The sequence below is a fragment of the Megalobrama amblycephala genome, linkage group LG10 (genome assembly GCF_018812025.1).
Source record: "Megalobrama amblycephala isolate DHTTF-2021 linkage group LG10, ASM1881202v1, whole genome shotgun sequence".
In the NCBI taxonomy this organism is placed as follows: Eukaryota; Metazoa; Chordata; class Actinopteri; order Cypriniformes; family Xenocyprididae; genus Megalobrama; species Megalobrama amblycephala.
The window spans coordinates 27,936,404-27,964,367 of NC_063053.1; the positions used below are offsets into that span (position 1 = coordinate 27,936,404).

Sequence of the window (27,964 nt, forward strand, 5' to 3'; positions counted from 1 at the left end):
GACTAAAGAACTTCTGTAGCTTTAATAATGATTATCTATATTTAATTTAGGCTATAAATTATGCAGTGCAGACTTTGGTAACTTTATTCAATTTCTTTTAGACAGGTAGGATGGGCACAGGTGACATTTTTTATTATGGGTTTATGTGAGGATTGTTCTAAGTTTGTGTATCTATTTGTGTAATGGTGCTCTTTTCTTGCAAACCAAAAAAAAAAAAAAAATATTCAAACTTCTTCAAATTGACTTCAAATTCTCCAAACACAGTGAGACTTCACTGGTGTAAAATACCACTGTGCAAAACTGTATATTAAACATTTTGGGTCTATCCTGATCTGCTATGAGAGTATTACATCTTGCATGATTTTTTTTTTCTCTTTTTTTTTTCTTTTTTTCTCAGTATTAACAAGTAAATTATTTCTCACAGGAAAATTGTATCATCCCACCTGGTTAGGACATGCTGTCATTTTATTTGTGTTGTTCCTCCACTGTTGTGCATTGCTGCCAAAGGTCTGGATTTAGTGATCACTTCAATCGGCCTTGAAACACCCACTCACACAAGATTTGTTTCTTTGGTAAGGAAAATCTTATAAAAAATAGTCAAACTGATGAGACAAATTAGCTTAATTAGATTCAGGTTGTGTCCAGACTTTCCAAATCTTCTTATAAAAGCATCCGCCCACAGGTTGGCTTTTAAAACATTTCCTTGAAGTCTTATTTGACAGTCGACTCAACGGCCTTAGTGTGTCAAAGGTCAGCATCTAGCACTGCATTCAGGCTTTATGCTGGTGTTTGTTTGTGCATGTTTCCTTTCTAAATGTGTGCACGGCTCTCTGTATGCTGAATTATGGACCTCTATGGGGTGTTTATTTTTGCTCTTAGCCACTGCCATCGGTTTGTGGTCGGTCACAAGTTGTGTAGTTCGTCACTATAAATACACACACTTTCCTCCGAGGGCGCAGAAGAGGCCGGTCGTCATGGGCCTTCCCACCCGACGGCGCAAGCTAGATGTGTGGGATACAGGGTGTGGGCCGCTAGTGTCGGGGGGTGTCCGCAGCTTGAACGCCATGCCTGGTATTTCATGGTCAAACTTGTTTTGCCCTGTGCCTCTCCCTCCCGGAGCATAATGAGTGGCTTCCACATTGCGGCTGTAACCCAGTAAATAGACTGTTTCAGCCTTCTGTACAGTCTTTAGCCGGGCATGCATAGAGCCATCTACTATCCTTCATTTTATATCTCTATAGACTGACATATGTAATGAAAAATAAAACAATGTTAATTCAGCAAATAATTAAGAAGAACTTAGGAAGTAACAGGGTTTTTTTTTTTTTTATTTCTGCCTGATATCTTTTAAAATAAGAAAGATAAACTAATGAAGAATCTGATCCATCTTTCTAATTTTTCTGGTGTCTTTTCAATTGCTGTCTGATACCTGATTCCTCTGTCATTTATCTGTCTGATCCTTTTTGGTTTATATGTCTGATTCCTGATTCATCTGTCTGATGTCTCTTTTACATTTCTGTCTTATCTCTCTCTGATTTCTTTATCTGATACCTCTATGATTTATCTGTCTGATCTCTGATCAGATCTCTGTCTCATTTCTTTTTGGTCTCTGATGCCTCTGTATGATCTCTCTCTAATCTATTTGATCTATTTGATCCCTTGAGATTTATCTCTCTTTCTCTGATCTTTTTTTAATGTCTCTGTCTGATCTCTCTGATTTATCTGCCTGAATTTTCTCTTTGACCTCTTTCTAACCTCTCACTGATTTCTCAGTCTGATCCCTTATTGATTGATTGATTGATTGATTGATTGATTGATTTGATTTGATTTTCTCTGTCTGATCTCTCTCTCTCTCTATTTCTCTCTCTATCTCTCTATCTCTCTCTTCTATCTGATCCCTCTCTTATTTGTCAGATCTTTTATTTATGTATTTGACATTTCACATTCTGATGTCTCCTGTCCTCTCTCCCCCTCTCTCTCTGAATAATCTGTATGAATTATCTTTGACCTCTTTCTAAACTCTCACTGATTCCCCAGTCTGATCCCTTATTTATTAATTGATTGATTGATTGATTTAGTATTTGATATCTCACTTTGATATCTATCTCATGTCTCTGATCTCTCTCTCTCTCTCTCTCTCTCTCTCTCTCTCTCTCTCTCTCTCTCTCTCTCTGATTTATCTGTCTTTGATTTTTCTATCTAATCTCTTTGGTTGCTCTCTCTGGTCTCTTTCTCCCTTTTCTCTGACTGATCTCTCTGATTTAAGTCTGATCTCCCTATCTCTGATCTGTGATCACTATTAAATGCATAATATGTAATTTTTGCTAGAGGTTTCCTATTCAAAACAAAGGCGTAGCTTGATGACAGCGTGATTGAGCGCAGAATCATAGGAGATGTCATCTTCACCTCACAGCTGGTGGAAAAGAATCAGGACAGGACTCATGGTCTTGAGTCATGGATGAGGTTATTAATGTTACTGTAGTATGAAGCAGAGCAGGGCCGAGTGGAGCGATTGCTAATGAGAGACAAGCATGACACATGGCTGGAGAGCAGCGGAAATTTTATTATGCCACAGTCGCCGCTTCTTCCGGTCAAGCGTATGTGGGGTAACGCAGCGCTGTTTAAGATAGATCGATGTTAGAATGTCTTATTAATAAATGCTGTATGGCTTGTTCATTTTAAAACATATTGTATGACAGAGAAAATGCTGTATTACTGTTACCAAAAATAAAGCTGCATCTGATTATGCTATGTTAGCCACTTGACAAAATAGTGTATTTCTCTGAGGCATGATAAAAACATGGTACTCGTGGAAAATCAAGATTAGTTTTCTGTCTAAAATGTATCCAAACAGTTGTTCCCTTGTCTAATAAAACATATAATATTTTAAAGCGTCTTTGGTGTTTCCATGGTTTCTACAAAATAAAACTGTAAATCGAGGGTAACGCAGGTATGATGTCATTGATAGGCGACGCATGGACACAGTCCGTGTCCTGGTTAAAATTGCTTATTTCTCTGGATTTAAACATTCTTGGAAACATCTAGGATAATGTAAGTACACAAGTCAACAAAATATATAACACTATTCTAGTGGTTTTTGGATATTTCAGTCCAAAAGTACTACATATTGTGCCTTTTTAGGGGTAAAAGTAAATGAGATAATAAAATACTTTGCAAGATTGCAATGGGAACACAGACTCTTGGTTTTCTCTGTCTGATCTGTTTCTGATCAGTCTAAAATCTTTCTGATTTGTTTATTTCACTATAGTCTGATGGCACTGATCTCTCTCTGTATATTTTTTCTTTATGAACCTTCTATCTCTTTCTCTTCAACTTATTCTCATAGTAAAAGTGTACCATCTCCTTCACAGGTTCTGTCATTGTTACATTCCTACTTGACGGACACACACAGACCCCAGCCAGAAAATAAGCAGGACTATGACCTCTCCAGTGCCATTTTTCCACGGATGTGGCTCGCCACAAGGTGGGTACTGTCAGGGTTATACATTGGTCTCTACTTTCATCATGCTGATATATATCAGCAAAAACAGTCTGCATACAAGCAATTTTGGTTCAGCTTTTGCTAATAACATTCTTTTACAAAATAGCATGGCAAATCATTGGTGTATAAATTGAGCACTCTGTGTTTTGAGATCCTGTTTCAAAGGCTGATCTCTGCTCACTGACCCAGCGCATGGACAAGCAGCACTGCAGGGAGAGTGTCATGGCCACATGACCACTCTCACTCATCCATACTGATGCTTTATAACAAACTCTTTAATGAGTGAGAGAGATTTTGGAATAGTTGAGGAAGATGGAACAAGTTTGCAATGGAATATTAGCATACTGGACAATATACACTGTATGCTGCCTGCTAGAAAAGTATGCAACAGCATACAACCATTTCAAACAATTGTATACTACATTGTCTCATGACAGCTCTGTTGTACGTTTCATTCATTGAGTAGAGTCCTAATCCGTATTATTGTAGTTAACTAAAACTAAAATAAATTGAACTAAAATAAATTATTTAAAAAAATAACAAAATCAGCTAGTTGGCACAGCAATGTTTCTAATTTTCATTTATTTTAACCTAATGTACTAAAATAACTTAAAGGGTTAGTTTACCCAAAAAAGAAACTTCTGTCATTTATTACAGTTCCACACCTGTAAGACCTTCGTTCATCTTCGGAACACAAACTGCCAAAGTCACGCCCCCCCGGTGGTGAACCAATGAAATTTCGAAACACTTATGACGTAATGAAGCCTTCATGAAGCAGTGTTTTGAAATCGCCCATTACTAGACATTGTTGAATAAAGTTGTTATTTTGTTTTTTTGCCGCACAAAAAGTATTCTCGCCGCTTCATAACATTAAGGTTGAACCACTGTCGACACATGAACTGTTTTAAATACATCTTTAGTAGCTTTCTGTGCATTGAAAGTGTTAATTGTCTTGCTGGCAATGCAGCACTCACTGAGCCATCGGATTTTATCAAAATTATTCAATCATCAAACTATTTTACTACAACAATTATTAAATAATCAAAAAATGTTTAAAAAAAAAAAAAAAAAAAACAGTAAAAAGTGACAATGACAAAATTTCCATGAAAATGAAAAATACTAAAATAAAAACAAATTCAAAATATATTAAATAAAACTATTCTGGTATCTAAATTATAGAAGTTCAATCAAATAATTGTCATAAAGAGTCAAGAAGGAGATGAAATTCTGTTGTTTCTGATCCTTTTCTAATACTGGAAAGGGAATGTTAAGTTGAATGCATTTTGGGATACTGGGATACATTGTTCTCTTGTATATTGCACAATTTGGCAAATGTATTAGGTTATCCAAGTACTCCATGCATAGACAAAGTTTTCACACTGTGTACATACTACTGCATTTCTAATAAGGCTAGTATGGGAGTATACCATTTCAAACATATCCAATGAAGAGATTTAGGGAACATTTAGAAAGCTGGGATGAAACTGCCAGAAGAGTGAAAGACAAACTGGAGATGGAGGTATAAAGATAATGACAGAGATCCCAAACATCTGACCACAGTTCCCCATAATCTTTAGCTTGGTAAATTTGTTGAATTCGGAGTGATATTTTGTGTTTAAAGAGCAACAGAGGGACACAAAAAGATGAAGCCAGGCATTCAAAGAGAGGGAGAGTTTGTGTTATTAATATCTCAGTGATGAAATACTTACGTCAGCCCTGAACACTGGCCCTCTTGTTCTCGCCCATGCCCATGAGCGTTTGCTGTACACACACACATAACTGATTCACTCTTCCATATACTCACCCCTGTTTCTATCCATACACACATTCACCCTCTCCCACAAATGTTACCCCTGCAGTTGGTCTGAGATACAGGTCCCAGAATTCCCTTTGTGCCCATGGGCAGCACATGTGATGCTTTATCCTCAGCATCTACAATTAGTGTGAACTTAATTGCTCTCTATTGCAGTCAGGATACATTATCAGTCACTCCGACTATAATACAGTGACTCAAAAGTGTTTCGACACATACGGCCATTTCCATGCCTCTTGTTTTGATATCCCCCTTCTGGTCATTTATTTTTTCATACGTTTTATCCGCACTTCTGGTCAGATGGGATGCATTTCCCGATTTTGACAGTAGATGGTAATATAAGTTTTCTTACAGGCATAAAACATGCATTACAGATCCTTCTGAGACGAACCGTAATTGGATTAATATTATTTGGCTTATCTACCTCACGGGTCCTGTAAATCGGAGAAATACATTTATAGTCATTAAGTTAATTGTTAAATTAGTTAATTGCATTTTATGTGAATTACACTTTCTGCATTTGCCTGAATTTCTACTTTAAAATTTCAAAGATGACATTCTCCTTCAAAATTCATGTTGTATTCCTGTGTATGTCACACTTGAAAAATAAAGTGTTGTTTCTGTACAAATGCAATGAAATGCTATGAAGTATAAAATAATCATCAACTTAATCTCTCTCACACACACTTGACAGGCGGAATCTGTGTCTGGTAACACGTGGTGCGTTTCTAGACCTGCTGGGCTGTCTTTGTGGTTGTATTCCAGTTCCTGTGTCAGGTAAGAGCTCAAAACACCATCTCAAAATAAGCGTTATGTGCTTGTTTTCAAATGTGCAACTTCCAGTCTAGTTTGTATACCAAGGAAATTCTTGAAAGCATGTTATTTTGAGTGTGCTTGGAGGCCTGTGGGTCTTTGATATAAGAAAAATGCTAAACTATCTCTGACAGATGGCACAATTGTGCCCGTGTGACCCAGTTAAAAGGGGCAGCCCCTGCATGTTTGCCGGCCCCATGTGTCGCACACATGTGGGCATGGTGGTGGTGTTTATCATTTTAAAACAAGCATACTCTTACAGTCCCACCCGCCTGCCATCACTTACATAACAAACGATGGGCGCAGTCACACACACACACACACACGCGCCTTGTGCTGTGCAGAGATTTATTTTTACGCTCTTTCCTGTACTCTCAGTCTTAACACCCTCTTAATCTCTGTCTACCTTTCCTTTCATTTCTCTTAACATAAATTTTACTCTATCTCTATATTTCAAACTCTGTCTGGTGTTTTCCTCTCTCAGTTTAAGGAATCACCTATAAATAAAAGCTGTCAACCGACTTTGTCAAACCCATATGACTTACTTTGTACTGGATTAACACAAAAAGTGATGCTAGGCTGAATGTTCACACTGTTCTTTGCCGTACTATGAAAGCAGATGATAAAAAGGAGCTGTTAAAAAAAGTAAAAGTTAAAAGATGACCAAAAAAAAAAAAAAAAACTGAAAAAGTAGTCTATAGCTATATATAGATGTTATATTTCATTTTCATATTCCAAGTTTTCTGAAGTCATATGACTTTTTTTTTGTGAGATACACCAAAATTCGGATTGTTACACACTGAAAATCTTCCCTTATGTCATAGCAGTTAAATTTCATTTGTGCTTGCTCATATTCAAACTTACCATGTGGCTTTTAGTAGAGAGACATGTAAGAAACAATGCAATTTGTTTTATGGACATCAAACCAAATGTAGGACTTCAGAAGACTTGAAATATACTGTAAGCACACAAGGCATATGGCCAAGTTTATGGTTCTTTTTTTTCCTTTTGCAACTTGTGTGACCTTGTCACTGTTGCTTACATTGTATGGGAAAATCTTTCTGCGAAAAGATCTTTTATTTATTTTATTTTTTTCCCCTGAAGAAAGAAATACACAATTGGAGCAACCATTAAGATAATAAGACTATTAAGACCTTCTTTTTGCATGTTGAATTTTGAAATTTATTTTGATTTAAATTTAAAAACTCATTCAAAGCAACAATATATATCACAGCATATTTACTGTAATACATAAGCCCCGATGTATTATAGTTATGAGAATCACCATTAAAGATAATGAGTTACAAAAAAGTTTTAATAAACATAAATAAAACATCTGGACACGTTATGCTAATAGGACATTGGGTAGAGGAAGAAATGTCATGGAATGTCATAAGTGTATATATATATATATATATATATATATATATATATATATATATATATATATATATATATTGGTCCCTAAAAACATTTTTCCTTCATTTTCAGTGGCACTTTATTTTACCGTACCCTTGTTGTACATTACATATTACTGCTTGAAAGTTTGTGAACCCCTTGCAGAATCTGCAAAATGTTAATTATTTTAACAAATTAAGAGGGATCATACAAAATGCATAATATTTTTATTTTTAATTTAGTACTGTCCTGAATAAGATATTTTACATAAAAGATGTTTACATATAGTCCACAAGACATTTTTTTATTAAAGGTGCCCTAGAATTAAAAATTGAATTTATATTGGCATAGTTAAATAACAAGCGTTCAGTACATGGAAAAGACATACAGTGAGTTTCAAACTCCATTGTTTTCTCCTTCTTATATAAATCTCATTTGTTTAAAAGACCTCCGGAAAACAGGCGAATCTCAACATAACACCGACTGTTACGTAACAGTCGGGATCATTAATATGTACGCCCCCAATATTTGCATATGCCAGCCCATGATTGAGGCATTACACAAGGACAGGACGTCTGGATGTGCACTGCTGAATAATCAGACTAGGTAAGCAAGCAAGGAAAACAGCGAAAAATGGCAGATGGAGCAATAATAAATGACATGATCCATGATAACATGATATTTTTAGTTATATTTGTGAATTGTCTTTCTAAATGTTTCGTTAGCATGTTGCTAATGTACTGTTAAATGTGGTTAAAGTTACCATCGTTTCTTACTGTATTCACGGAGACAAGAGCCGTCGTTATTTTCATTTTTAAACACTTGCAGTCAGTATAATTCATAAACACAACTTCATTCTTTATAAATCTCTCCAACAGTGTGTAATGTTAGCCGTTAGCCACTGAGCACTATCAAACTCATTCAATATCAAATGTAAACACCCAAATAAATACAATACTCACATAATCCGACGCATGCATTCAGTATGCATGACGAACACTTTGTTAAGATCCATTTTGAGGGTTATATTAGCTGTGTAAACTTTGTTTATGCTGTGATAGAGTCGAGAGCTCGGGAGGGGGCGGAGAACGCGATTTAAAGGGGCCGCAACCTGAAATCAGCTCGTTTCTAACTATGCCCCAAAATAGGCAGTTAAAAAAATTAATTAAAAAAAATCTATGGGGTATTTTGAGCTGAAACTTCACAGACACATTCAGGGGACACCTTAGACTTTATATTACATCTTTTAAAAAAAAGTTCTAGGGCACCTTTAAAAAAAATCTTTTAAAAATGTCCCCGTTCAAAAGTTTACATACCCTTGATTCTTAATACTGTCATTACCTGTATGATCCAAGGCTATTTTTTTTGTTGTTGTTGTTGTTGTTGTTTATGGATGGATGGATGGATGGATGGATGGATGGATGGATGGAAACATAAGTAGTAAAAAGGTATAAACATTCACTAATGCTAAAAATTTGTGTAATTACAGAGTAACAAGGACACCTTAGAATAAAGTGTAATCAATATTTCTTTTTCTCTTTTTTATTTTGGAATAATATGTGAGATTCACCCTCCCACACTTTTTATTCTTGTATATCTCACTCTCTCTTTCCTAAAGTGCACTATTCTCAGGTGTTGGCAACCTCAGATAAGAAATTAACATTTTAATTTGTCACTAATGCTTCAAACTTCAAACTTAACAATCAGCTTTTTCATTCGTCTTGGAACTATTAAGTAGGAGCTGAAATTTTCTAGGCAGTTCTTACATGTATTCCCATCCTGATACACTCCTCACTGAAACAGGACGTTTGTGTGTGTGTAGGTGGGTGGGTATGAGGCCAAGTGCTCTTAGTAGTTTGGCTCTGAGACTCTAAGCAGGGATTGTGATGGTGTTTTTACTGGCGATGCTTTAGCTGGGCATGAGAGGAACGGGTTTACGAGCCTGTGTGGATCAAACGCTGTACCGCCTGAGAAATGCTCCCTCAACATACACCACCACACACATTTTGTCGCTCTCTCTCTCTCTCTCTCTCTCTCTGATGGCCATTCAAACCATAATTTTGGCACAAATTGTACTCTATTCCCCATATTTCTACCTGTCAGGTGAATAAATTGTGGATAACACGTGCGCACACTCGTCAGAAGGTGGTTGGCAACGTAGGGGTCGCACACTGTGGGAAAGCATGCTCACATCTGCTCTGCACGTTCCTCAGTCGTCTGGGTTTTGTTTTTCACAGTTTGGGTAATGATGGCAGAGCATAATGTAAAATCCATGTGTTCATGCACGTTGCCGCTTGTGTGGATCAGTGTGTGTTTACTACTGTAGTGAGTATAGACGGCCCACTGTTTTCCTGCACCATAAAATCTAGCTGAACACTTAGAAACAAAAAGATTGCACATGTACTTTAACAGCTATTGCGTTGTAGAGGTGTTTGGGCTGTACTGTATTTCACAGAATTATTGAGTGTTCCATCTTATATAAAGTGAGAAAGTGTTATAAATAACTAAAGGGATTGAAACTTACATCTCTGATAATCTCTTCCTCTTTACTGCTAGTTTTATCACAAAATAAACAAATGAAAATCAGAAGGTATGTTGAAAGGGACAGTACAACTTACTGACTTGTATCGTCTCGTGTAATTACTCAATCAGTGTTTCAAAAAGACATCAGCAATAAAGCTTGTAAACAGTATCACATGCTACATTTACCTTAGGAAAGCCATTCAATGTCTGTATCTCATTTAGTTAGCCATTTTGCTAAATATAACCATTTTGCTAAATATATGCACTATATTACATATTTATTATATGTTAGTGATGTTTTAATTATTTAATATATGGTTTAATAAATCTTTAATGAAAAAAGACAGACATTATTATTTTTTAATTAAAACGCTGAATGCTTTATGTGCAGTTTAAATGTTTGTATACAACTAATACAATAAGGTTTTTTTTGTTGTTTTTTTTTATTGTATCTAAAAATAAATAGCAATTAAATTTAATAGTCTGGACTCTGTTGTTATAGTTATTATAGTATTTTATCAAATGACAGGGTTTACAACTTTAAGGCCAGAACACACCAAGCTGACGAACTAGTGGCGACGGAAGCAGACTGCAGGGTTGGCTCACGTCGGCAGCATCTGTGTCCAAAGTTGGCCTGACACACCAAATCAACGCTAAACAGTCGACGGCCAAGTAGCACGTCCGTTCTGTGCCTGCACAAGATGAAATGCCTTTCCATACCAGCAGGTGGCAGTATCTGAACAGCCAATCAGAATGATCAGATGGCCCGACAAGCTCCGACGGTGATTCAACATTTCGAATCTGCCGAAAAAAAAGCCAGGACCAACCAGGAAAATGAGGACCAACTTCAGCCAACGGTGCGGAACACACTGAGAAAACGTAGTCGGCCGACGAAGAAAAACTGACCGTCTGCTTGGTGTGTTCCTGTCTTTAGTTGAGAGAGACTTTTTCCTTAAAAGTGAAATGTGTAGAATTTGTGAGGATCTGTTGACCGTAATGCAATATAATATACATAACTATGTTTTCAGTGGTACATAAAGACCTTACATAATGAACCGTTACGTTTTTATTACCTTAGAATGAGCCATTTTTATGTCATACACCGCGGGTCCCCCCTCCTTGTCAAGTTGTCATTATGCGCCGGCATGTTTCTACAGCAGCCCTAAACGGACAAACACTCTACAGAGCGCGTTTCGTCACTATGTGGTTGTACTTCTAAATCGTTTGTGTTTTTAGAGGCAGCTTGCATCTTCACTACGTTGAATAAGCACAAAGTAGTAGTAGTCGTCTGGTTTATTAGAAGCAGAGTCCATTCTTTGTTAGATGAAAGAAGAAACAACATTGCTTCACACAGACTACTCTCTGCTCTCTCAGACAACGACATATTGGCCAGACGTAGCTACTCCGAAAGGGAGGGGTGCGAGAGGTGTGTGCCGTTAGTTGCAGTTCGCAACCTCACCGCTAGATGCCGCTAAAATTTACATACTGCACCTTTAAGAAAAATTGACTTGAACTGTACCTAATATATATCCAGATGAATTAGATATTGAATGCAACAGAAATCATAATTGAATCAAATCAAAACCTTGTGAACCAAAATCGAATCATGAAATCTGTGGGTGTCAATCAGCTCCCTAGTTCAGTAGTCAGGGCACTGATCAGGGAGTCGGCCATTTTAAGGGCTGTCTCAATCACAGAATCCTACCAGGGCACTGACACTTTCACTCCCTAAAAGTCCCACAATGCACCTGGGAGCATAAACGCTCACTGTTCCCTTAACTGATGTTCTGAAGCGTGAAACATAAATCACGTGAGTCAACTCACAACACATAATGAAACATGATAGATGTTGTTGTTTTTTTAATGCAGACTATTATTTTATTACATTTCAGCAAAAAACACATGATTACAGGTAATGAACATAATCTAGCTGATTGAGACGCACCCTGTCATTTACTCATCCTCATTTTGTTCCAAACCTGTATGAGTTTGAAAGAAAATGTTTAGAAGAATGTTCACATTTACACTAAAAGTATATAGCTACCAGAGGCTGCCAGACTTCAAAAAAAGCACCATAAAGTATCATAAAAGTGGCCCAAATGACTGTATGTGTATTTGAAGCCTTCTGAAGCCATATGATAGCTTTGCGTGATAAATAGGCCAGAATTTGTGAACACACAACCTTCAAAACATCTTTTGTGCTAAAGTGAAGATGTTATATGGGTTCAGAACAACATAAGGGTGATTAAATGATGACAGTTTTCATTTCTAGATGAAATATCCCTTTAACTGTCTCTTTTCCATTTTTTTTTTTTCCCTCCCTCCCTTTTTTTTTTTTTTTAAGCTGAGAGGTTCAAAAGTGAATGGCCTCTCCAGGTTGTGTGAGTGTTTTGCCAGTGTTTGATTTCACTGCAATAGGATTTATTTTCTATTGCCAGTGACTGTAATATTGCTATTTTTATGAGAGAGCAAAATTTGGTCATTGAGACTTGGTGGTCGTGGCATTGATGAAACCACAGCTTTCTCTGAGTCATGCTGGGGTGGCGGGTGTGTTTGTATGTAACGCCTTGGATGTCTCACTGGGCTGTTTAGGTTTTCATAAAGATTCCAGCACATCCCCAGAACTACTGTCTCCAAATTCATACACATTTTGTCTGCCACAGTCTGTCCTGCTGAGAAATGCGTTTCATTTCCGAGGGTAATCATTACCGTGGTCCTCCATCTCTCCAGAGGGCCAACAATATTAATAAACGCCATAGCGAAGCGTCCTTTCTTTCCACCACACACCCTCTTCACTCTTATTTTCTCTTTTTTTCCCCCTGTTCTATGTATCTGCCTCTGTGTGTTGGAGGAAAACATAGTGTAAAAGAGAAAAAAATCAGTATTGTTAACCGAAGTCGGTCTCATGACTGACTAGTTCTCGTCTCCCTCCCTCTGTTAATGATGTTTTTCTCCTAGTGGGTTGTTTTGTGATAATGAGTACTTGGCCTGAGTTTAAAGGCTTGAGAATTGTTACCATCACTCCTCTTATGACCCACTGCAGTTTTGTTTTTACTTCATTTCACTTTTTTCTCACTCTGAATAACTGTGGCATTCTTGGTTTATTTATTGGAACGTGTAGGAGAGTTGTTATATGAAACTAGTGCCTTTTACATTGTGGAAAAGTGTTGGTTAACGAACATTTTCTGTATTGTTTTAAACCTCTATAAGACAAAGAAGGTATTTTTACTGAAATGTTGATCAAATAAATACAGCCTTGGTGAGCATTAGACACAAATTGTAATAGTAATAGTGTACAAATGTGTACATGGTGCACTTTTGATGGACTGACTTGAGAAGATTTTCAAGGAACGTTTAAGTCTACAGTTGTTTGTGCCTGTGACTGAGTGAAGCAAGAAAACGAGCAAAAGCATGTGGAAATGTATATATGATAAATGACTCTGTTTCTCGGCTTGACGTTACGTTGCCAATGTCTGTGTCAGGGTTCTGGTGATGAGGTATTTTCCACATTAGATTAGATATTCCTCTTCTCATCACTACAAATGTTTGTCAACATCTCCACCCTGATTTTAAACATGCCTTCCCATCACCCTCTTCTCATAGTAACAGTCTGGGTCTGTGTGAACATGTCAACAATTAACATCATTGAAACAGGTGTTGAGCAATGTCCATGCCCTAAAGAGACAGGCAAGTATACACACATACACACTTGGCTAAATTAGAGTGCACCACACACTAGATGCTTCAGGTCAATCTGAGCTTGCTACAAGAAGCGTACGAGGGCTCTTTTGATACTCTGGTGTCTCGGTAACCGGGCCCGTCTCCTGGGGAATGCAGTATGGCCCCGCCCTCTTGTACACTCCTTGTTGAATCATGTGCAGAGCCGGATTGGGTTGCATTGTGGGAGTTGGAATGGGTCATTGGAACTTCTTGGATGGAGAAGTGGGCTTTATTTAGCTTTCAGAAAAATATTGTGTTCATAATAATTCAATAAGGAAGAAATTGTGTTTGAGTCTCTGAAGCACTTGTATTTCCCAGGATGCTTTTCAGCTGAGCATATAGTGATGTCATAGTTTAGCTGAACCAATATTTAGTAGTGAAAGTTCACTATTATACACCTGTCAAAGTAGTTCTCTCATTGCATTGTATACTTTGATATGTCACCTAAGATCAATTATGCTTTAATTTTAGAATATATCTCACTTCTTTCACATGTAATGGAGTACATTTATTGTCTATATTCATAGAGTTTCCGCTGAAGAAATTACGTGAGGAAACACTGCACATTCTTATGGCCTCAGAACTTGTGGCCCCTCGGGGACCAGACGACATAAACTTCTCAGTCCCTGGAGCTACACAGTACCTGCAGAGTCTGGCTCACATAGCCATCAGCATCTGTGTGGAATCACCTCACCTCTGGGAATTTCCAGAGTCTGAGGGGTTTCAGAGAGACCTCCTGGAACGACTGCTGCAGTGCCCACAGTATGAGGTTCGGCTGTTTGCCCTGGAACAGCTTCTCAGGAGACTTCAGAAGACAGAAGAAAAGTCTCAGGATTGTGGTCAGGGACCTTTGCCCTTTGACTTCAGTGTGTCCAGCCTAACCTCTTTGGCCCTTCATGAGACATACCCAGGGTGTCAAGCCAAGGTGAGGAAACTACACTTTTGCGTTGTCATACTCCACACAATTCATAAAACACACTGCAAAAATTTACATAAAGAAAATACAACACAAACACAAAAAAACTGCAACTTTACAAAACGATTTTTTAAACCCTCTACAAAAGCAAAAGGACACTAAAAGAACTTTAACAAAATCTACACAAAATTTGTGTTACAACTTCAAACAATCTTGCTTTATATTGTAATAGTTGTTTTGCAATTTCTGAGTGGAAATTGTTTCTACACCATTTTTTTTTTTCAGTGTACAGAAATAATATACTTTAAAAAAATAGTTAAGTGTGAACTGAATGAAATGCGTTTGGACACTTAAAGGTGCAGTAGGTGATCTGGGAAATGCTAACATTAGCCTGCTAGCATTGAAAGCATATAATTCCACCCTCCCTGCAAATCACCATCCAAAGCCACGCCTCCTCCAAAACACATGAAGGCACACACACACAGCTGCTCTCAGCAAAGCGTCACAAGAGATGACTTTAAACTACCTCATGCCTCAAAGCACATAACATTACAATAATATTGAACATAAACAACTTAGAGAGCTTGTTCCTGACTGCTGCAGATTTATTTCGGTGTTGATACTGTTGACATGGAAACGCATAATTCTGAGGACGTGAACAGCTACGGTTAGAACGTCATGGGTTGCCATCTCTTAATTACGGTAGTTATGGTGTGAACGTAGCTTAAGCTCATTGTTTTTGGAGGAACTGTAAAAGGTGGCTACTGTTTGTTTGTGGTGAAACATGCTGATGTCTGTGCGAACAGGGCACGAGGGTATGCAAAAACATATGTTGATAGGCAGTTAGGATATCGTATTATTTCATTCGGATCGAAAGTAAATATTGGATGAACATTTTATGGTCTTGCGCCTTCCATAGATGATATATATTTATAAAAATACATTTAGACCATTTAACTTAGTGATTGCTATCAGGATATGAGGAGACTTTCAACCAGTATAACAAAAATGTTTCTGTAGAGAATTGCCTATTGCACCTTTAATTGCATGTTAACTGCAATTAAATGAAAATGTATTCCTTTTAAATTATAATAAATTCAGTTAGCTGAATATCTATACTGTATACTTCTCTATAATAAGATTAAAGTGTACTGTTGAATGTACTGACAAGCATGTATAGTTAAATCCATTAGTATTTTTGCATCTATATTGATGAAATGGTAACATTTTACAATAAAGTCTCATTCGTTAACATTAGTTAATGTAGTAACAATGAGCGATCCATTTGTTACATTATTTATTAATCTTTGTTAATGTTAGTTTATAAAAATAGTAGTTCATTGTACAGTAGTTTTTGTTCATGTTATTTCTCAGTGCATTAAATACATTTTTTGATTTTAATAATACATGAATAAATGTTGAAATTAACATTAACTAAAATTAATAAATGTTGTAGAAGTATTGTTCATTCTTAATTCAAGTTTACTAAAGTAGTTAACTAATGAAGCCTTATTGTAAAGTGCTACCGATGAAATTGCAATTTAGTACAATTAAAAATATTTTAACTTTATATGTAATCAAATTACACACTACTACAGTTAGCTAGTATGTTACTCAACACATCAAAATAAGTGTATTTCTTACACAACAAAAGATTACAACATAAAAATGTACTCTTATAACTTTCAATTTGATATTACAAATATTTACAACACAGAAACTTTACAAATCACTCTGAAAACCTAAAACATTCTACATACTCCCCAAAACCTTACAACAGACACGATAAAACACTTCCTATTATACAATATATAATAGGAAAACTTATAAACAATAGGAAAAAACAACTTTACAAAAACAAAAATATAAACTGTAAGATTACTAGGAAACTACTAGAATAATCAGTAAATTTGATTTGCAGACATAACAATTTTTGTAAATCAAACTTGATACAGGTTAGCAGCCGAAACCGTTGCACTTTTTTTTTTTTTTTTTTTTTTTTTCCCCACCATGTTGAAATTCTGAAAAAAACAGAGAACACAGAACTCTGTGGCCCTGAGATTAGTGAATTCAGCTGTGGAAATGATATACCCTCATACAGGGATTCCCTGATTAGCCGAATAAACATCTACACTGTAAAAAGCCTGCTGGACAAGAGCTACTAACAGCAGTATCTGAATGAAACCGGCTGAATGTCATTTAATTTCCATTCACAGACTCAATATACACAAATGTAATTTCAACTCAGAGCTTTGGCCCTGCAAAGTGAAATGGCAGGCGATTTCCTGTTTAGAAAAAAGGGTCATGTTTCAATTCCTCATAAACGCTCAACCAACCATCAATTACCCTCCTGTTTTGCCGTTTCTATCATTAAGCAACGTTCAAACTGACGGGAATTGGCTTTTCGGGAATGGCTTGTGTGTTTGTGTCTGGGGATGCATGTTTTTCTGTGTGCCTGTTGCAGTGATTTTGTGTGTGTGTTCTTAAAAGCTGTTTTATTGGCCAACTGTTAATGTTTAAAGTCCTGCTGTTAGGCTCTAGACTTTCGATATGGCCTAGTTTCTATGGTAAGTCTACTGTTCCACCAAAGCATTCTGGGAAGTGACTAGGAAAGTTAGGCCAATTTCCTCTGTGGGCTCAAATGGCTATACTAATAAGAAGACGCGCATTGAAGTGCAACTCTGAACTAAAGCCTAGTGCTTAAATCTGTTCTGAAAATATTCATTTTAGTCTTAGGACTAAATCCACACTGGTTTCATCGTGTACTTTAATATAATATAATGCAGTGGTTACTAATACTGCACATTTTGGATGCTTCTGCTATCTGACACACCCATCTGAGATCTTGGAGTCTTTACTAACAAGCTGATGAGTTAAATCAGCTGTGTTTGATTAGGGAGATGTCTAAACTGTGCAGTGCTGGGGGTATTCCAGGACCAGGGTTGGGAACCTCTGATGTAATGTACTATAATATAAAGGACTGAAATATAATCAAGTACAGAGGACATAAATACGGATATTTCTAATGGTTTTCTAAGGCTCTTGTGCACTCCAAGAAATAATAATCAACCAAATAAGGCTAAACAATATCAACAAACCCCTATGAGCTACCAGGCTAAACAATATCAACAAACCCCTATGAGCTACCAGGCTAAACAATATCAACAAACCCCTATGAGCTACCAGGCCTGTCACGTTAAAGGAAAGGAAAGACGGTGGGGGTCTGAGGAGAAGAAAAAGTCTTCCGTTAACTCCCTTGCTCTTCTGAGGCGAGTGTTTGGGGGGGGGGGACCCGAAGGCCAGAGCCGAACCAGATGTGTTTTATGTGCAGGGGGATGGAAGGATGGATGGAGAGGGAGGAATGTTACTGACAGACGGGAGGGTGGAATAAGGGAATGTTCATATGGATGAAAGGAATATAGGTTGAGAAGTGTGGTTGGCAAATGAAAATATTCACTGAACATCCTAGACAGACTTCAGCACATTTTACGTCTCTGGCTCTTTGTATATTAGTCAGGTTAGATGCCAAATTTATTTTGAAATTAAAGAAAATGAGGCTGTGCATGACAGATATTCAGTCTGTACTGTTGGAAACCCTTTTATCGTTCAGACAACGACAACAAAGACAACTTTGAAAATACGTTGTGTTTTGTGAAAATTAGTTTAATAGGGCACATTGAAAAAAAAATGGCTTTTTGATTTTACTACATTTTTTAAGGTGGTTACGCAATATTCATTTATCTTCATTTTAAACATATTTTTAGTTGAATTTAGTCAATGTTTTTTAGTTATATCAGTTCAAGTATATTGAGTAGATTCAGTGTGATAGAGTGTGATAGAGTGTGATTTTGAGTAAACAGAAAATACCTGTTTGTATTTGACTTTCAGTATGTTGTACAAATTATAGTGTTGCACAGCAAAAGAAGGAAGAAACTTGTTAGTGCACTGGCATTAGCAAAGCTACTGCTCATTGAACAAAGCATTATAATATTAGTACATGCAGTTATCCACAACCTAACCATAAACTCTAATCTTCAGCATAATGGTAACCATAAAAACTTAAACATAACAGAATCTCTGTCAAATGTCAAACATAACTGAACATTAAACATAAACAGATGTTTCCCTTCACTCAAAAACACAAAATAACACTTAATTTCAATATTTGCAAAGCATGCTGTGAACTAACAATCCAACGATCAGTTTCAGTTAATGCAACGAAAATCATTCATGTAATCCTAACACAAAAGGTTTAAGTAACCTTCAGTTTTAGATTTAAGTGCATTAAACGCAATGAAATTGTGTTAGGAATAGCAATTGTTGCTTTAGCTTAATTTAATTAAATAATTTGAACAAGCAGCAAATATTTTTTCAGTGCATCTAAACTGACTAAAGTCTCCATTTCTCTTGGGGTTTCACAGGTTTTGCAAGTTCTTGCTGTCCTCCCACTTTCTTCCCTGCTGCCCTGGAAAGATGGGATGATGTCTTTGAGCTGTCAGGAGGTTCTAGAGCATCTCCTCAAACTACTGGAGACCTCTTCACACAGGTGAACCATATAGATCAAACTATATTATCTATATATTTTTTTTTCCATTTGATTTTTGAATTGTTGCAGAAAAGAAGTTCTGTGACCAACAAAAGGTTATTATTCTTAAACGTTTTGTTCAGCATTATAGTCTTCGTAAATAAATACAACTTTTATTAATTTTGAAGCCGGCAGAAGTAAAAAAAAAAAAAAAAAAAAGCTTAGGCTACAAGTGACAGGTAAAAACTTAAAAGGGCAGTGAGGTGTGGTTACTGATGTATTTTATGTAATAGAATAAAATGTGAAAATATCTTGAGCTTGTGTTAACCATAGACCTTATTTAAGGCATTTAGCCAAACACTCTTTAAAAAAACCCATTGACTTCGAGACATTGAAACCATTATAATTTATGTTAGGTCCTCTTCTAATTAGCAAAACTTCACATGCAAAAAAGATCCAATGTCTATTGTCTTTTTGTCACTTTCACAAAACGAGCAGCTTTCTGTTGGTCAAAATGGCAAATTCGTGTGGCCGTCTTGACACAAGTGAAATCTGCGTGGCGAAATCTGTAACGGAGGCGAAATTCCTGATCGCGATTGAAATCGTTGGTTTTCATCTACAAAAATTTGCCAAACAATGGTAAATGGGACCACACCTTTAGGGATTTAGGCATGAATGTTATTTTTTTTCATTTACATCCAGTTGTGCAGAAAGTCCACACTAGATTTAAACTATTAATATTGTATAAAACATTGCACTGACACCCTGAAAACACACAGCATGTTCTCAGCAGCTGTGGACTCCAACAAACCTCCTCATTGTTGAAGTAGCGGTTTGGGGTGGTGTATATCCCTCTAGAGAGAGGAGAGGTACTCTGTTGAGTGGCTAGCGCTGTTAGCGGGGAGCGTAATGGCTTTAGATGTGGGCTCTGACTACAAAAGAAACCACACATACCTGTGGTTGCCAGCCGCCCCGTGTACATCAATCACCCTTTCATACCTACGGCAGAGCGGGAGGGAGATTGATTTACACATTAAAGGGTCACAGCTACCCGTGCTTTCAATTGTTTGTATACCTTTACATAGGGTTATTCCCTATAATTTGTGGGTATGTACATGCTTGGAGGTTGTGTGCATGTCTTAATATGCGTTTATGTGGCAGCAGGTGCAGTTGGTCTGTTGTTTTTGGCTCCTAGGTTCCTGTAGGGGCCTCTGAATAACAGACACCTTCACATCCCAGTGCGCAGTGAGCACTGGTCGTCGGTATTACATTACAAAGGCTCCCGCTCCCTGCAACGTTCATACACTTTCAATCTCTCCCCTTAAGTTCTGTGTTGTGAAATGCTTCACGGCGTATTGTTATTTGTACAGTGTGACTTGATATGTGTCTTTTGTAACAGTCGTCCTGTGATTTAAGCAACACCATAATACTTTCTGTGTGTCTTTGCAATTGTGTAATGCAGGGGGACACTTACAGTGTTGTGTAATGGCACATTTGCTCAGTGTATTTTGGTAGCCGTGTTCTGTTGGACAACACATGCTGGATTACACCTGTTCTGAGATCAAGTTAGAAAAGCAGCCCCTCTAGATGGTCGATTTCAAGTGTATGTTGTCAGTCCATGATCACACAGCATTTATGATCAGGGTCCAGATGGTCATGAGAAAATCAGGATATTATAAAATGTTTTTTTTTTCTAGGCCTGGAAAGTTTATAAAAATTAGAACATGCCTGTATAGTTTTAAATAATAATAATAAATCCTGGAAATTACTATAGTAAATATAAAATGTTTTGCTTTGCTTTAACATAGTTGGCTACATTTTGATTTTTGAGTTCTTGTGTCGAGAAGATGGATGGATGGATGGATGGATGGATGGATGGATGGATGGATGGATGGATGGATGGATGGATGGATTCTAATGATCAATGTGCATTTTTAGTTGCATCACCCAGCACTTTTAGTATGCACATGTTCTTCTTCGTGTTTCAGTGTGGAGCTCTACTGTGCCACTCTCTCCCTGACGTCTCGATTGGTGGTGCACCTGGCTGAATCAACGCCGCAGGTAAGGAAGAAGAAAAGAAATTAGAGTGAGGAAAGTAAAGAGAGAAGCATTGTGTGAGAAGTTTCCAGACAGACCTCAAGCATGTTAAACTGGACACTCTATCTAGACTGAAGCAGATTACAGATACTTAACCTTATAGCAGCTTAACATTCCGTCACATCTCACTACAAATAAGGCAATCCCTGGGAAAAAGAGAGCATAGGTTCTTTAGCTTTACCACAGGCTCCGGAAAGATTAGCCTGTTTGATTTCACGCAAGTTTTTAAGAGCTGTTAACGTTGTTTGTAGGTCACTGAAAAGTTTGTGAATGGCCGTTGGGCGATTAGCTGCTAAGTGTGATGAGGGGGAGAAGGCGACTGAGATTTATGTTGACAGTATAATTTCAGTTGCATAAAACATTTAAAAGCAGTTAAGCTGGTGTTTTTTTTGTTTTTTGTTTTTTTTTGAAAAAATGTATACTTTTATTTGGCAAGGATGTATGCAAGGATGTTTTTCACAAAAAAAGCAGCACAACTATTTATAACATTGATAATAAGAAATGTTTCTTAAGCACCAAATGGGCATATTAGAATTATTTCCGAAGGATCATGTGACATTGAAAACTGGAGTAATGGCTGCTGAAAATTTTGCTTTCCATCAGATGAATAAATTACATTTTAAAATCTATTAACATAGAAAACAGTTATTTTCATTGTAATATATTTTACAATATTACTATATGTACTGTGAGCATAAGAGACTTCTTTCAAAAACATTAAAAACATCTTAATGATCCCAAACTTTTGTATAGTATAATCTTACATCACGGTAACACTACATATCATGATAAAGTTATTTTGCTGGAAATTCAATTTAATTGAATTTTTTTACATATTAAACAAATGTGGTATTATAATTTGCATCATATAAACAACAAATAAATGGAGTCATAAACAAATGAATGATACGTTTGGCATCAGTGCAAAAAAACAGTAAAAACTCAAACAGTAAAACTCATTTAAAAAAATAGATTGTGCCGATTTTGATTGATAGATGAATCACTTTCGATACCGTTGTACAGTTACTGATATTTAACACCTTGAAGTATCATGTGTATCTATGTCAGTGCAGTCCTATGATATACATCAAAGTACCAAGGCATTACCACTGAACTGTGGTATCACCACAGTACAGTAGCAAGTTAGTTGGGCTTTATGTCTGATCTTACTTCAGTAATGTTGTTGTTTTATAAAGCAGGAGCTCAGTGAGGCTGCAGTGCTGAGTCTGAGCAGATGGGGGGCGCTGGTCATGCAGAGCTGCGGTGATGAGCAACCTGGAGAAGTCAAACTCATGTCAGCAGAGGTGCTGATGAATGCCGTCCCCACCTTACTGACGGCGCCAGCTTTGCCTCTGGGTGAGTGTTCACATACAGTATGGACAAGAACAAGTATGCAGGAATCTAAACTAAAGCTTACACCATGTGTTTCTGTGTGTGTGTGTGTGTGTGTGTGTGTGTGTGTGTGTGTGTGTGTGTGTGTGTGTGTGTGTGTGTGTGTGTGTGTGTGTGTGTGTGTGTGTGTGTCTGTCTGTGTGTATTTGTTTGTTTGTGTCTAGGTATCGCACACACTGTGGCTCTATGGAAGTGTCTGTTTACATTATTACAGGACGAAGATCAGGACGTCAGGGATGGGGCGGCTGACTTCACCTGCTACATACCAGCCCATTTGCAGAACACAGGTACACGCATGCATACACTCATATTTAAGAGATGTTCTGGGTTCAATGCAAGTTAAGCTCTATCAGTAGCACAGTTTCCTAACTGTTTTGTCAGCCAAACCCCTTTGATTTAAAATATTTACTTCTGTAGTACCTCCCTAGGTTTTTAAGGAAAAGTGCCCATATTATGCCATTTTACAAGTTCCTAATTTTATTTTGGGGTCCACTCGAATACATTTACATGATTTAAAGTTCAAAAAACATTTTTCTCATACTGTACATACACTTTTCACCTCTTTTCTCTGACTGAAATGCTCCATTTTAGCTCATGTCTCTTAAAATTAAAAAAACCATAATAGGAACCCTTTAATATATCAATAATGTAACAAAACATTCACATGTTCCCTGGTGTTGGTTAATGGTCATATGACATGCAGGTAAACAAATAAAATATTTCATTTTTAATAAGCATTTTATTTTGACTGTGTTTGTTGATTTATTTAACACTTTATTTTGCGGTGTCCTTGTTACATGTTACATAGTAGTAATAACATTATATTATGCGTAATTACATGCAACTAACCCTAAACTAAACCCTAACTCTAACTATATAGTAAGTGCATGTTAATTTATAATTACTTAGTTCTTAAAGTATAGTTACACTGTAACAAGGACAGCATAAAATAAAGTGTAACTATTTAGTAATTTCAATTTTACATTTTTAGGATTTAAATAATTATTAGCTGTTCATTATTAGTTTTTCATGAACTCATGAACCCCAGTTTGGAAAATTCTGCTACAGACAATCTTTAAAAAATATATGGTTTACAGTAACTCCCTTACAATAGAAGTCCACCAAAATAGGCCATAAACATTAAAATGCATCATTTTTCATAAGTTTATCCACAAGACTTAAACATATGTGTTAGCAATAAACTAGTTTGAAAAAAATATCTTGCTAATCTGTCTGTGTAATGTAATGTTCAATATTTCAGGGTTATGGCCATCTAAAACTATTAAACCTATGATCTTTCACATGCACAAATATTAGAAAGGGACTGTTTACATAAGGCAAACTCGCTCGTTTACAGGATTCACGTCTTTAACACATAGCCAGAGGTGCCTCAAAGTAGTTTCATTATTTAAAGAATGATTTAGACCATTGTAAGTACATTACTGTTCTTAAGATTTTTTAAAATAAGACTGTAAATTCTGTGCTTAACTTGTATTGAACCCAGACCATTGCCTTAAATCAATGGGAGACATGGCCTACATAGGATAAATACAACAACACTCACTCAAGGAGATCAAATGAAGATTGCTGGAAGGGGAGGTATTTTAAAGAGTGTTTTGGAGGGATGGGGGGAGGTCAGGTCAGTGTTGTTTACAACCTCGCCTGACTGAGCGACAGAGGAGAGGTGTGGAGGAGAGGCAGTGAACGGCAGCCTTGCGCCTTTGAAATAGAGGTGTGTGGGTCAGCGACGCAGAGAGGAGCAGCACCTCCATCTCATAAATCAGTCACCTCAAAACCAGATCATTACCACATTCCCTGACGCACTGATATCCTGCTTCACATGGGTAAGAAAAACGAGCATGTTGGGGGAAGAGTCTGAGAAAGCCTTTTCCAACAATCCTTTGTGTCTTCTCTTGTTTCCAGCCCACAATATGTTACTCATTTTGGGTAGTTGACATGAACTTTCAAACCATGACAGCTGCTGCAATTGGTCTAAATAAGATCTAAAATTGTTATGCATTCAGTTTTTATGACCCCATATTACACGGCTCTCTGGAACGCTTGATTCTTATTGGTCGATCTCTGAACTCTGAAAATGTTTTTATGTAAGGACTTTTAAACTGTATACTTAAGTTACGTTGTAATGATCATCTGAACGGTAGTCAGCCAGTCGTTATAACAAAATATTGGAGTTAATTTTGCTTTTAATGACTGTTAGACTGTACATTATCCCTGACATATTCACAAAAACAAGTGGACTGCAAAATGTGATTTTAAAAAATGGTGTAAAAATATATACTTATTACATATACTGTAAATATTATATTGTTACTTTATATCTAAAACATATACATAAAATATATACTGAACGTTCTCTTATACACCACCGATGAAAAGTTTGGGGTAAAAAAAAAATTTAATTTCTTTTTTTTTTTTTTTAGTAAAATTTTACACATTAAATTGATTAACAGTGACAGGAAAGACATTTATAATGTTACAAAATATTTCTATTGTCTAGTGAATCCTGTTCTTTTGAACTTTCTATTCATCAAAGAATCCTAAAAAAATATTAATCATATTAAAACTGTTTTCAGCAAGCACCAGAAATGCACCAAATCTCCATATTTCATCTTTCAAACCATCTTCAGTTTCAGCCATTACTTCAGTCTTCTGAATCTTGATGAAAGTGGGGAAAAAAAAATCATTGGTATGTTATTTTTCAGCGCATTTCTAGTATTAGAAACAAACTTGGCTGAGAAAAATGAAGCAGTTCAGATATATATGAAGTAACTCTAACATGATCTCTCACTGTAATCACATTGCTGGCTTTGTACTTGACCCTTTTTCTTCTCGCCGTCACAGTGAAGTCTTTGTGCAGTACACGCAACCAAATTCAATTAAAACACTTTTATTCCTCCGCTATCTCAATACAAATTAGGTTGGAAAGCAGAACCCCTGGCATCACTTGACAAGGCTTTTAGGAGGGTGAGAGGTACATCTGATAACAGCATTAAGAGGGAATAGGACCATATTCTCACGGGGAGGAACTCGGGAGTGTTCGAGCATTTCAAATGTAATTACTGTGCCCGAAATGCTCAGCGCTTTTCTTTCTTGTTTGCCAGCTTTTTTTAGGGATCCGTTTGCTTTTGCCTCAGTTACAGAGATATAACCTTGAACAAGTGTAAATATTTTTACATTTACAGAATAAAGGTGCTAGGGTGTTGTGTTTGGTTGCCATCGTGTTGATATGCAGTTTCTAGGGTGACTGGGTGGTTGTTATGGTGTGGCCTACTGTCAAAAAAGCTCTATAATATGTACAGTGCTCAGCATAAATGAGTACACCCCCTTTGAAAAGTAACATTTTAAACAATATCTCAATGAACACAAAATCAATTTCCAAAATGTTGACAAGACTAAGTTTAATATAACATCTTTTTAACTTATAACATGAAAGTAAGGTTAAAGGGGTAAAACGCTGTATTTTTCATATATTTTACCTTTATTTTACACTGCTGTTTCCATTGTCATTTGAACAGCCAGATTGACTTCCTGCTTCTATACCACTCCCTCCGAAATACTCAATGGGCTCAGATTGGTTAGCTGGCCCAGTGTATTGTGATTCGCTGAAGCGTCCAGAAACGCCACGCCCCTTACCATTAGTTGTCACATGTGCTTCAGTGGAAATGTAAATAATGCCGTCCATATTATCAAATTGAGCCCGAATCAGACCCAGATAGCAGTAATGATGAAAAGGGTCAAGCAGAACCTTTGCAAGCACAGTTTATTTCAGTTTGTATTTGTGTCAAAGTGTTTAGATATGCTGTCAGTTTTAAATGTTACTGCTGTTTGTTAGCTTTTAATATACAGTTTTATCCTAATTAAAGCTTTACTGTAGCTGAATGCATGACTGAGTAGTAGCATTTTTTTTAAAAGTAGCATTTAATTTATAGCATGAACACCCATTTGTCTATGAACATAGAAGTTTGTTGGAGAAGTATGTAATATAATTTAACTAACTGGCTAGCGAAGCAAAAACGTGTTGGTCTTTGTTTACGTCCCTGATGCAACCAAAAAATAGCAAGAGAACTATACATTTAAAAAAAATATACAAACAATAAAACGTACTTACAGTTAAGGGCCCATAAACAGCAGTTTCTGATTTTAAAGTGAGAACTGCATCTTAATAGCCTTGGTGCAAATCCACCATTGAACTTGTGTAGATTCTGGAAGCTGTCTTCAGCATCGCATCCAGTGTAGACAGTGTTTTTTTTTTTTACAGTCTATGGTATTGACAATATCACTGATTATTATAATGGGTTCTGTTATCTTTAGATGTGTCGCATTGCACCGCTTGCGTCTAGTCAACTCTTCCGTTTCCATATGCCGCGCAACATGGCCTTACCCACTTTGTTGCATGTTCCCAGGGGCAGGGTTGCTGATGTCACCAACCCGGGAAGAAACTCGTTGTTGTCCAAACCAGTCGTTTTTGTAGGCATTAAACTGCCATAACTTTAAAAGACAATATCTCAGTTTGCAGTGAACTTTAAGTGCTGTAACTTTGCAGATACTGTTTATGCTCAAGCAGCAACATTACACACTAACTAAAGTTAAAAAAGTGAAATCGCAATGAACCACCCCTGTAATAATATAACTTATATTACACATTTTTCAGTTTTACTCAAATTAGGGTGATGAAAAAATTAGTACACCCCACAACAAAAACTACTACATCTAGTACTTTGTATGGGCTCCATGATTTTTAATGACATCACCAAGCCTTCTAGGCATGGAATGAACAAGTTAGTGGCATTTTGCAACATCTTTTTCCATTCTTCAAGAATGACCTCTTTTAGAGACTGGATGCTGGATGGAGAGCAATGATCAACTTGTCTCTTCAGAATTCCCCATAGGTGTTCGATTGGGTTCAAATCAGGAGCCACTGAATCACTTTCACCCTGTTCTTCTTCAGAAATCCAACAGTGGCCTTAGATTTGTGTTTAGGATCATTGTCATGTTGGAAAAGTGCATGACGACCAAGGGCATGGAGTGATGGTAGCATCTTCTCTTTCAGTATAGAGCAGTACATCTGTGAATTCATGATGCCATCAATGAAATGCAGCTCCCCGACACCAGCAGCACTCATGCAGCCCCACATAAGGACACTGCCACCACCATGTTTCACTGTAGGCACCATGCATTTTTCTTTGTATTCCTCACCTCTGCGACACCATACAGTTTTGAAGGCATCAGTTCCAAAAACATTTA

General features: G+C 36.9%; 1 protein-coding gene across 2 annotated transcripts in view; it reads left to right on the forward strand.

The window, feature by feature from the left end:
- thada (THADA armadillo repeat containing) overlaps positions 1-27,964 on the forward strand; it is a 122,613-nt gene that overhangs the window by 86,671 nt on the left and 7,978 nt on the right. Inside the window, exons 30-36 of one of the 2 annotated variants that reach the window (XM_048205621.1) lie at positions 3,372-3,484; positions 6,010-6,092; positions 14,297-14,694; positions 19,107-19,231; positions 21,199-21,271; positions 22,504-22,663; positions 22,864-22,986. In XM_048205621.1, the coding sequence (XP_048061578.1) occupies positions 3,372-3,484; positions 6,010-6,092; positions 14,297-14,694; positions 19,107-19,231; positions 21,199-21,271; positions 22,504-22,663; positions 22,864-22,986 (1,075 nt within the window). The remainder of the gene's footprint in view (positions 1-3,371; positions 3,485-6,009; positions 6,093-14,296; positions 14,695-19,106; positions 19,232-21,198; positions 21,272-22,503; positions 22,664-22,863; positions 22,987-27,964) is intronic. The other variant, XM_048205623.1, reaches the window with a different exon arrangement.